General features: G+C 50.4%; 1 protein-coding gene across 1 annotated transcript; it reads right to left on the reverse strand.

Moving 5' to 3' along the window:
- Positions 1-6,154: 6,154 nt before the first annotated feature.
- On the reverse strand, positions 6,155-10,289 carry ITPRIPL2 (ITPRIP like 2). Its single transcript, XM_061208647.1, has one exon. It carries the CDS (start codon positions 9,969-9,971, stop codon positions 8,373-8,375), a length of 1,599 nt encoding a protein of 532 aa, XP_061064630.1. The 5' UTR covers positions 9,972-10,289; the 3' UTR covers positions 6,155-8,372.
- Between the last annotated feature and the right edge of the window lie 1,845 nt (positions 10,290-12,134).

Genomic DNA, 12,134 nt, shown 5'->3' on the forward strand with positions numbered 1-12,134 from the left:
AACTTTTGGTAGTGCTTCTCAATCCCATGTGCATTACTCTTTGATTCTCCTGATAAGCCTATAAAAGGAGGGATTATCAACCCCATTTTGCAAATGAGGAAATTGATGTCCAGAAAACTTAACGGACTTGCCTAAAAGATTACAGCCAGGGAATGGTAGAGCTGGGACTTCAATCCTAACATTTATGGAGCATTTACTATATGCTAGGACTCAGGATGGGTATAAATTATATAACTATGGAATTATAAATTCCCCAATTACTTCTCACTTCAGTGACACAATCTTCTGCTATTTGTTTCTAGCATTTCTGTGGCAGAATCTTATTTACTCACTAATACCCATTCTTTTTTCATATTTTGCTCAGGGCTGCTGTGTGCCATGTGCCAGGCTCTCTTTCCAGCTTCCCTTGCAGCTAGGAGTGGTCATGTGACACCATTCTGGCCAATGAGTTGTAAGGGAAGTCTACTGCATTTCTTAATCCAGTTTCTCTTCTCCATGGCTGTAGTAGCCATTGTGGGATCTTGATAGGACAAACATGAAGATAAAAGTGAAAATACCCAGAATGACAGAGCAAAGAGATGCCTGGATCCCTGATTCATCCCTAAACTGCTGGATGCCTACCTCCAGGCTTCTGGATGATGAGAAAAAATAATTTGTCACTATTGATTAGGTTTTCACAAGTTGTGGCCAAATGTCTTTCTAAGTGATAGTTTCCCACATGTCCTTTATCATTGTTGTTGTTCTTTTCCTTTACAGTTGAACACACCGCCCACCAGCTTAACACCAGCCAGTACCTGACTGAAGCTGAAGCTTAGCCAAGAGGGGACACTGAATCAGTGTCTCAATTGTATTACCTTTAAGACCTATGGCATGTTGTCACCTGAATCAGCACTTTCATTTTCCAGCTTCCATTTGCTTTTATGAGATAAGGGCAAATGCAGGAACACAGTCAAACAGCCCTGTAAACACGCCCCAAAAAAGATGGCAACACTGCCACAACTCAGCCAACACTGTGCTTCAGCAGATGAGGGAAACCTGGATTCACTGTGGGAAGGTGGTTTATATCAAAGTCTGGCCGTCTGAAAGTCAAATGCACAGAAGTCGAGACTGCCTGTATTTACTCCACTGGCAGCCCCTCCAGATTTCTTTTTTTTTTTTAAGTTTCCAAATCATTTAGCTACAGCTGAGCTACAAACTACCGCTAACTCAGTGGCTTAAAACAATGTGTTCATTTTTGCTTGGAGTCTATGGGCCAGCCGGGCGGCTCTGCTGATCTGGGCCAGGCTCGGCTGGTCTTGGCCAGGCTCGCTCAAGTGTTTCAATCATTCTGTTGTCTGGTCAGTTGCGGGGGAGAAGGGGAAATGGAGCTGGTCTGGAATGGTCTCGGTCATGTCTCGAAGGCGGCTGTCAGCTCTGGCGACAGGATCATGTGGTCCCTCATCCTCCAGCAAAGCCACTCGTTCACGTGGGGGCAGCAGGCTTCCAAGAGAACAATCAGAGGCAGACAGGCCTAGGCCGGGAACTAGCACAATGCCCCTTCCGCCACATTCTACTGACTAAAGAAAGTCACAAAGCCATTCCAATTTCAACGTGTAGGTAAAAAGGCTTCCTTCGTGACGGGAGAGACTGCAAAGTCACTTCGCCAGGGGCAGAGGTATAGGAAGCTTTGGAGAACAGGGGCTACTTTTGTAATCAGGCTACATGGTACCCAGAGTGAGAGCTTTTCCTAGAGGGGAACACCATGGGCATCAAGGAGCAAGATAAACAAAATCTGGGTAGCAGAGAGATGGTTGGGTGGACAAAAGGGAAACGCACACTGCAGAGGAGGAAGAATGAGCCCAAAGGGAGCAGAGGAAGAGGTTGGAGACACTGACGAAATGAAAATTCCACCCCGATAATTGCTTCCACACTGACGCACACTGCGTGCCTAATGTGCGGCAAGTCCTTTGCAGGCACAATCAACTTAATCTCTTTCACTCCTATGAGGGAGGTCCTATTACTAATCCCATTTTATAGATGAGGGAATTGAGGTCCAGATAGGATTGGGTAACTTGCAGAGAGACACACAGATGAGAAGAGCAGGATGCAAGACTTGAAGACAGGCCTCTTGGTGTTAAAGTGCTGGCCCTACCATGACACTGGTCTGTCTCCAGAGTAACTTGTGTCTCTGTCCCCAGTCCCCTGCCCGGGCCTGGACCACTGCAGCATCTGATGACTTCCAGTCTGATTAAGTCCAGCCAACTTTTCCGTAAAAGGCCAGATAGTAATTCTTTTCAGTGTTGTGTTGCAATTACTCAACCCTGCTGATGGAGAGAGAAAGCAGCCAGAGCAGTATGTAAATGAATGTGTGTGGCTGTGTTCCCATAAAACTTTATTTACAAAAATAGATGAATTGCCACCCCCTGCTTAACCCATTCTCCACCTTGCAGCCAGAGTGGGCCAAACTCAAATGTGACCTTGTCACTCCTTCCTAAGGTGGACAGCCAGTAACTTGGGGACCAGTCCAGACTTTGTGTGGTTTACAAACATGTGATCAAAGAGTGGCCCCTGCATCAGTGGCATTGCCATCATCTATTAGGAAGGCGGGCTCTCAGGTCACATCCAGACCTGCGGAATCAGAACTTGCATTCGGACGAGACGCCCAAGTGGTTTGCACATTCCAGTTTGAGAAGCTCTGGCTTCCAGAACCCCTGTGCCCTGGTGCCTTCCTACCTCTCCCACCTCATCCTTTGACCCCGGAGCCTCCCTGCTCCCGCCCACCCCCACTTTCCAGCCAAACTGACTGCTCCTGTCACCTCTGTGTCCCACGCATTCCTCTCCAGCCCAGCTCCCTTCACTCAGCAAACTCCTATCTATCTCTGGATCTCAACTGTGACGTCACTTCTTCCGAGCAGCCCTCCCTGAAACCCCCGACTGCATGAGGTGCCCCTCTTCTGCACTTCCAGACCCTTCCCCCACCTAGCACCCACCACACTGCACAGAAATGACTTCTTTAACTGCCTGCCCTCTCACAGCAGTTTGTGAGCCCATGAGAGAGGCCGTATCTGTCTCGGTTGCCTCTGTGTGTCCTCAGCGCCTGGGGACAGTAGCCACTCAAGAACTAATTGTTGAAAATGAAACAAAACACAGCCCGCCACACCTTTCCCCTGGGAGAGTGTCCTCCACAAGCAGTTTAACCAGCCAGTGGCTGCAGGTTTCCCCAAACTTCCACCTGGCTCCAAGGCTTTGAAGAGTCCTACGTGGCCTCCAAGATTCCATCTCTCACGAAGCCTGGTGGGTTTTCGTATTAGCAAATGTTTACCATTTGGAGAGGACCTGGGGGCCTAAGAGATTTCTGGGCAAAATTCTTGAGCTATAAATTAGCCACAGGCCAAGACTTGAGTTGTGTTTGGGCTGGTGTGTGAGAGCCGAGGGTGGAGGGGGTGGAGGTGGGTGACAGAGGAGGGGCAGGGACAGAAGGTTCTCGGTCAGAAAAAGCCTTGAAGGCAGGCCCCCAGGGTGCCTACAGAGCCATGAACTGGCATCCTTTCCCACCTGTGTACGGTGCCAATTCTGTACAATGGTCCCAGCTTTGCTGTGTGGAAAAAAGTCCCATACACCCACTCACTGAAAGCAGGTGAGCCTGTGTAAGGAATCACAAGCCAGTGTAGCCACAGGCTGCCCTCCAGGAAGACGACAACCCTCCCCAAATCTGATGTTCAGTCCACAGGTTTCTACAAGTTCCTTTATTAATAAAGCAAAGTATGAAAGAACAAGGTCCCCAAATGACCCATATGATTAAAAGTGCAAATTTACTCCAACCTGAAATAGAAAACAAATGGCCGGCCTCGACTATTTGGGCCATGGAAATCTGGTGTGATTAGAACGTCTTTTAATCACACAACTGTAGCAGCTGAACCATATTTGATTACCTCTTTGGTCTCTGTTATTGGAACAAAACATACACTATGACCACAGCCGATAGACTGCATCATAATACACGGTTTGGGGTCAAAATCCACACTAAAAATAACAGTAAAATAAGAGGAATGTTTTAAAGTCAAGTGATTGAATCAAGGCACTTTTTTCTTTTTTAAGCAAAGGTGCTAAAAATATTCCTGAATATCTGATACTTCAAAAACCAGATTACATATAATTTAGCTGCATGTTTTAGTCTGTTCTCTCTGTATGGATGATCACATACATCTTCGTCCTCTCCCAGCTTATACTTGCTTCATCCCCACCAAATCATGTGCTATGTAGGTATAGAAAAAATAAACAGTAGTGCCTAAGAAACAGACATGCAATTTTTTATAAAAACTAACAAATGCCACAATGATAACACTGAACTTTTTTCCCTCCCAAGGGATACTGGGAATGTTCACCAGGTTCATTTTTCCCACCACTGGGGAGGGAGGTAATAACCTTCCTCCACGTGGATACGATAAGTCATCGTCACGGTCAAAAGCCACATTTTACAGAAAAGGTGACTTACTTACTCCATGAGGTTAAAGGAGACACTTTGGAAGGCTATTAGTTTCATTCCTTCAGAAGGCTAGGATGTCAGTTTTGGTGGGAGCCACGGAGTCAGAAAGGGATAGAAACATATGATCAGAACAGTGCTCTTGGCACTGGGGCTGGTAACAAGCCTAAGAAGCTTGGCTGGGAGACCCAGCACTGCTTTGCTGGTGTTCACGGCCACCAACCATCATTGCAAAGGCTAGGAAACTACTAAAAATAATAATAATTAATTTAAAAATAAGAATAAAATACAAATAAAGAAGAAAACAAGTTATTCTGCAATCCTTCCTGATTACTCACCTGCAGACTCTGACAGAGCCAAGGAGTTTGGCCCCAACTCACCAGGAAGGAAATGCCAAGAGCTGATCCCTAGTGGTCTGATGTCCCATCTGACTCCTACGGGTCCAGGGTGGAGAATCCTTCCGGGAATCGTGAGTTAAGTGTTATCTGTGGCTGTGTTAATTTGGGGGGTTTGTTTCTACAATAAAGCTTAGCTCTGAGCAATAAAGAAGACTTGAAATATCATGCCCCGCCCACCACGTATAACAACATCATATCCATAACAATAACCTTATACATACTTGAGGGGTTACCGTCTAAGGCAGGGGTCGCAAACTGGTGGCCCCCAGGCTCAACCAAATGTGTTTTTTGGCCCACTTGTGTTTTGGATATTTTTTAATTATGTTGTTTAAAAATCAGAAAGTTTCATTTTTTTTTTTTTTTTCTATTTCCAGCCCCACCCTACCCTTTTCCCAGCATGGAGCTGAGCAATGTGGCCCTTGAAGAGGGCAGAGCCCCCATCACCACCCACCCCTCCTCTTATTTACCTCCCTACCTTGCTTCTGCAGCCTGCTGAGTTTGCGACCCCTGGTTTGAAGTAGCACGTATCTAGAAAATGTGTTTCCTCACCCAGACCTCTCTCGCACCCTCATATGATTTCCACCCCATCTCCCCTTCTGCCCAGCTCTTCGTTTCACGTCCATCTTAAGTCCTCCTTCCTGAAGTCTTCGGATTTCTCTTGGTTTGCTCACACTGTCCCTTCTTTTAGCTTCAGTTTCATTTTGCAAAAAAACAGTCTCCTTCTCTCAGCCCACGAGCATTCCGGGATGACTCCCAAGACCGGTCAGTGGGAGTTGCTGAAGGGTGTCTTAAGGCAAAATGGCTGAGTCATCTCCCCAAAACACTTTCTTCGGACACTGGCTGGACAGTTAATCTTTTTTTAAAAGCACGAACAATTCTGAGCTTTCTTGTATGAGAATATTTGCATATATGAATCTCCAGTACCAAGTATACACCAAAAATGTATATATTTCAGATCAAGGACATGATGGAGCCCTAATAAAATACAGAATTGAGCTTAATTTAAGTGCCTTGGGCAACCATCACACCTGACTAATATGCCATATTATTTTATTTGTACACAGTACATGTTTTGGATTACTAAACATTGATCAAAATTGATCGAAATCTCTAAGTTTTTGGTTACCATGTGCAGAGAACAACTGCTCAGCATGGCATTTAAATAAAACATTAATATTTAAAAAATTCACAAACACAATGCCCCATTAATTAAAAAAAATAAAATTTAAAAATCTTGAGGATGGATGAGGCTTTGGATAATTAACCTGAAAAAAAAAAAAAAAAAAACCCACAAAGAAACTACAAGAACTGTATGTTACCAGATTCAAACTTCAAAATGCTATTCAGATAAGAGGAACCTATCAACTCAGCTAGAAATATTTGGAAAATTCAGCTTTTAAAGCTTTATAATCCCTCTAATAGCCTCGCTTTCCCCCACTCCAACTACAGGGGAAATTGTAGCTGAGTATGGAAACATTATAAATATATATTTATATAAAGATCTACCTACTCTTGGAATTTATTTTAAAAATAATTTTAAAAAACACTGTGCAGTTTATATCTTTGCAGGAAGTCGGTAGACTGATTCCGGTGCTAAATGCAGTACCTTATGACCTAACACTGACCTCAAAAACTAGGAATGGCTTTGTGGTATCAAGAGGAAATGTCCCCAAACAACCTCAAAGAGACAGCACAACATTTGCAACTGTTTCTCTTACACCCCAAGGTTGCAAAGGACATAAGAAATCTCTGCAGCTCTGATGAGAAGGATTCCCTATAAATCATTTATTCACGGTTTCCCCACAGTGGCCAAGTAGGTCCCCTAAAGAAAGAAAGTTTAAAGAGTTCCCTCAAAATAGCTCAGAAATTAAACAATGGCCCAATTCATGTGGCTACTTCTGTCTTCCAAGTTTTACCTTTAAGAGTCTCTGTTAAAAAAAAAAATCCCAAAGCTAAAAAAATCCCAAAGTATATCACTGGGACTGGCTGCATTTTCTATTCAGCAGATGATGGACCATTCTAAACTTCAACTGAGTTTTATGTCGACTGATGCAACTGAGAGCTGTTAGAAATTTGGGAGGACAGGGAGGGATTTCAGAATGCGCTAGCTGCAAAATACACCCAGCCTGGTGATATTTATGCCCAAAGAGAAGAAAGAACAGACAGCTGACAAAGGCTGTCGCCCTCCATCTCCCCCTAACTTGCCCTCTTCTGCTGTCTTTCTCCTCTGTCAGCTGATTGGGAAATAACTGATCTTCAAGCACAGAGCCCAAGATACTGAACTCTAAGTGAAATGCATTGCAAGACCTGTGCTGAATCAACCACTCCTCAAAGGTGGGCTTCGGGCCACTTAAAGGCTGCTTGGGCAATGAGAGCAAAACTTCCCAACCACGGAGGATCACTGAGCATTGGCTGAAAGCAGGCATTGCCTCTTCATTATCTCATTAAACTCAGAAAGAAATCTCCATGCAAAGGAGTTTGCTAAAAAGACTTAAAACAAAAAAAAAGGTTTCTGTCTCCAGCCAGCAGCAAGCCCTGGCGAGACATCTTGCTAGGCAAAGAGTGAAATATCAATACATCTTTTTCGAGACCCAACATGTTTTATGCCCTCACCAGTGCTGTCTGAAGCACGTATCCTGTTGCCACTCTGCACTGTGCCTGGCTCACAGCAGGCGCTCAATGAATCAGCGCTGACTGGTGCACATCCCAGCGCGTGCCTGGAGGGCTGTTGAGCAAGCCTGTTCCTCAAGACTGCACATTTCTTAATAGTCAATGTAACTGGCCTCCCTTTCAGATGCCACACTTGGCACTAGCAATTACCACAAAATGAAAGAACTGATCAAAATAAAGTGCTACATGCTCTGGAAGTTTCACTAACCAACTCTTGACTGCCTTTCAACACCTGTGACTTAATTCTTCACAATCCTGTCAAACACCCGTGATGGGACCCTTTAAAAAATACATTAATATCAATTTGAACAGTGGAAACTATGTTCTTCAGAACATGAGCCTCTAGAACTACAATTCCAGTTGTAGATAAAGATTCAGATTTTTACAAAGACAATCAGGAACCCAGGACCTACCAAGTAGCTGTGTCAAAAAACATTAGCTTCTTTAAATTTGGGGGCCAGAGAGATCTGTCTAAACAACCGACAGAGGGAACTTTCCCTGCAGCTAGTTTTTGCTTCCTTTACTGAACCTCCCTAAAAGCTGGATCCGTCTACAGAATCATTCCACACAAACCGACATTTGGACCAACTCTTAGCTGCTGACGTTGAACGTCTTTCCGTAGCTTGCCCAGGACACCCTGGTGGGCGTGAAAAAGATGCCACAGCTATCTGGATTGTGGAGCCAGGGGGTGATGCTGAAGCCACCAAATGTCATCCTCTGAATGTTCCAACACCTTCCGCAGGTCATCTTCCTTGCCTTAAACTGGCTTCACTGCCATCCCCACCCCCACCTGGTGGGTGAGGCTTCAGGAGCACCAGGCCAGGTCGGGGCTCTGGCAGGGTTTACGGTTCATCTTCAGGGAACACCTGGGGGCGCTGATTCCGGGGCGGGGGACACCTGGCAAGGTAGCGGGGACCCCCATAGGCCCGGAGGAGCTGGGGCAGCCTTCGCCACGTGGACAGCAGCCGCGCCGCCGCGAGTTCCCGGGCCTGCCTGTCGAAAGTGGCCAGGAGGTCAACCGGGGTGGCTTCGCGCAGTACCTTGGGCAGTGGGCCCACCTCGGCGGCCGCCCCTCCAGGGCCCAGGACGCAGTGGAAGAGTGTACGGCGTCGCAGCAGGCAATCCCTGAGGAACTGTACTAGGTCTTCCAAGCGCTCGCCCAGGTGCGCCTCGTCCCAGCCTTGTGCGGGAGCCCCCTGGCGTAGCAGCGCCGCCAGCAGCACTGTCTTGAGCACATATGAGGATAGGATGCGTCCCCACTGGGTGGCGGCCGTCGGGTCCAGCCCGCGGGCGCCCAGGTCTCGCAGAGCTTTAAGCAACTGCAGGCACTTGAGGTAGCAGGCACCTGGAGGGGCCCTTTCCTGCAGCCAGCTCAGCAGCTTCTGCTCCTGGCGCGCCGTGTTCACACCCCACAGTGCATCGGCGCGCAGGCCTCCCGGGAGCTCCGACAGGGGCCCGACGGGTGAGGGTGGCGGTGGTGGGGCCACCAGGAAGACGCTGTCGCCCAAGTGGACGGCAGGGATGAGACGCACGGCCATGGAAAGGCGGCAGCAGCCGTAATCGGTGCGGCAGGGCAGGACGTGTAGGGTGGGGGGCTGCTCCAGGCCGCCTGGGGTCAGGCTGACCCGACAACGCCCCTCCAGGCTGTAGCGCACGGTGGCCAGGGAGCGCTGCAGGTGCGACTGAAACCAGCGCAGTACCAGCGGAGCCGAGAGATGGCGCCGCCCGCGCACATCCACGCAGAAGCCGTCGGCGAAGGCTTTGCAGTCCCGGAGCCAGTGGCCCCCGGAAGCCCCTGGCGGCGCCTTGAGCGCGCACACGAAGCAGCCGTGGAAGGCTGGGGCCAGCGCGGGCTCCGCGCCCAGGCTCCGCGCCTCCAGCGCCACCAGGGGAGGGAGGCGCAGCGGCACCAGCACGTCGAAGCCGTCGGGCCGGCGGATTTTATGCTGCTCGTAGGCGCTGCCTACCTGGATGAAATCTCCGCGGAAGGCCAAGGCCAGCGCTCCCCCGGGGATGGGGCCTGGGGACCCTCGGGCGCGGCCAGCCCGCACCAGCTCGCCCACGATCCGGCTCACGTGTGCTTTGCTGTGGCCCAGCACGTGCGGCGACAGGCGCACCTCGTGCTCGTAGTAACTCTCCAGCAAGATGTCGAGGCTGGGCTCTCGTAAGTGTCTAGGAGAGAAGGCGGAGTGGCCCCCCAGGCGGGGAGACCCCGGCAGGAAGCGCTGCCGGACAGCGTGGCGACAGCGCAGGAGGATGTAGCCGAGGAGCAGCAGGACGGCCACCTTGAGCAGCGGGAAGCCGCCGTCCGCGCCTTCGGGGGGCTCGGTCCGGGCGCCCCCGCTTCCCCGCAGGACATGGTAGAGGCACACGAGGGCGGTGCACAGGCCAGTCACCAGGGGCCAGAAGACGCGCAGATTCAGGGTGTAGTGCACCGACATGCCGGGCGCCCGGGGCAGCGGCGGCCGAGCAGCCCAGGGCGCGAGCCCCGGCGGCGTCCCAGGCCCAGCATGCGCGCAGCGCCCGGACAGCCCCGCTGTCCCGGTTTCCTTCGCCTCCGCGGCGGCGACCCCGTCGCAGGGCCGGGGAAAGCAGCCCTCCAGCTCGGCCTCCTCTCCCAGCTCAAGCGCTCCTTCCAGCAGCGGCCCGCCCTGCACGCTCCGGCTCCCGGCCGCGCCCCGTACCGACTGCGCGCTGCGTCCGGCCCGGCGGCCCTCCCCGCCCCGCTCCCCGGCGCGCCGCCTTCGGCCAGCTTCTGGTCCCGCTGCGCTCGCCTCCTACCCCGGGCCGCCCTCCCGGCGCCGTGGGTCCCCGGAGTCCCCCGCTGCTCCCCTCCACTCTTGTTCCCGTTACTCGGCCACGGGAGTTTCCTCTTCCGAGGGGAGGCGAGGCCGCGCCAGCTAGCGGGGAGGAAATGCCGAAGTCTGGAGCCGCGAGGCGAGCGGGCGGGCGGGGTCGGCCCCCTCCCGGGCCTCCGCCTTAAAGCGACGCGAGGCGGCGGGAGGGACTTCAGGACGCGCTGGCAACTGGCCTCCCGCGGGCCACCCCTATCCTCCCTCCCCGAAGGCAGAACCAGGAAGGCTCTGATTGCGGGGCGGTAGCCTTGTCCAGGGAGCTTCTGCAGTTGTATTCACACAAAGTTACACTGGGAAATTGAAAGGAGGGGAAAAGAGCGCACGACGAAACCGTCCATCCCCCGCCCCCCCAGCAAGTCGTGGTGGCGTGGTGTTGGTGGCGTGGCAGGCCCTGGAACGGAAGCTGCCCTTGCTAGTGTGCCGCTGTCCTTCTTTCAAACCAGTATCTACTGAGCACCTACTATGTGCCAGGCAGGAGACCAGGGGCTGGCGAAATAGCAGTTGACGAAATAGACAAGGCTTCTGCCCTCCATAAAGCTTACGGCCTTTTGAAAAAAGGAAACCGAAAGAGAAGGGATCCACAGCAGAAAATGTTCTGAAAGAAGCAAAACTGTGTGAGGGAGTGTGAAGGTAGGGGCTGCCCTGTGGAAGCCTGAGGCTCTCTGTGGGGTGACAGTTGGCCTGAGACCTGGATGAGGAGGATCCAGCCTTGAAGTAATAATCACAGCCTTTACAAAGGTCATACTGTGTGCCAGTACTGTACTAATCACCTTACACATTCGCTCCTCAGTTCATCCTATGAAAGGGACACTATTATTTTCCCCATTTTTCAGATGAGGAAACTGAGGTGCAGGCAGGTTCACCCCTTGCCCAAAGTCACACAGCTTTTAGCAGAGCTGTGCCTTGAACACCTGTCTCCAGAGAAGCTGGGAGGCGGGACTCAGGGAAGGGGACCGGGGAGTCCCTTCCTCAACTGCTGAGAAGTGTCCTTTGCCAGGACCTACCCTGGGACCTCAGTCCAGGAAGCTTTGTTTTGTTTCATAACAGGGAGCACTCCCTGAAATGATCGGCATTTATTTAATTATCCGAATTTATTTAAACAATTAACTGTACTTATTTACACTTGTTGCACCTTCCTTGCTCCCGGAGAGCAAGGGTAAATAGATTAAAAATGTCAGAACCCACATGCCATCTGGGAATCAGGACTCAGAGGATGCTCCTGGCTTAAGCACCAAGATTACTCCCAGGAAAGCCTCTCAGAGCTGAGCAGAAATGCGTTCAGATCCCCATCCCCACTACTATTAGCTGTGAGATCACGGTCTATTAGTCAGGATTCTTTGGGTTGCAGGTGACAGAAACACAGCTTAGAAAGCATTTTATTGTCATATTAACTGAGACGTCCATGGGGCTCCTGCTTCAGTGTGGCTGGATCTAGGTACGCTCAATCCACTTCTTAGCTCTGCTTTCTTCTCAATGGGCTGCACTCTCTGCGAGGCTCTCTCCATAGGCCCCTGGCTGCTCTAGCCTCATGTTTTCCTCAATGAAGAGGAAAAGAGAGCTTCGGTTGCCTGAGAGTTGCAGCAAATGTCATGCCTAGGGATAACGTTGGATCCTACTCTAAAAGTGACCAAGTAAGAGAATGCACTGATTAGCCTGGCCTAGGGTGGTGTATGGACTGAAATGTGTCCCCTCAAAATTCATATGTTGAAGCCCTTTTTTTCCCCAAATTAAGTTCATATTCACAGGTTT

This window comes from Eubalaena glacialis, chromosome 13 (assembly GCF_028564815.1).
Source record: "Eubalaena glacialis isolate mEubGla1 chromosome 13, mEubGla1.1.hap2.+ XY, whole genome shotgun sequence".
NCBI classification, from domain to species: domain Eukaryota; kingdom Metazoa; phylum Chordata; class Mammalia; order Artiodactyla; family Balaenidae; genus Eubalaena; species Eubalaena glacialis.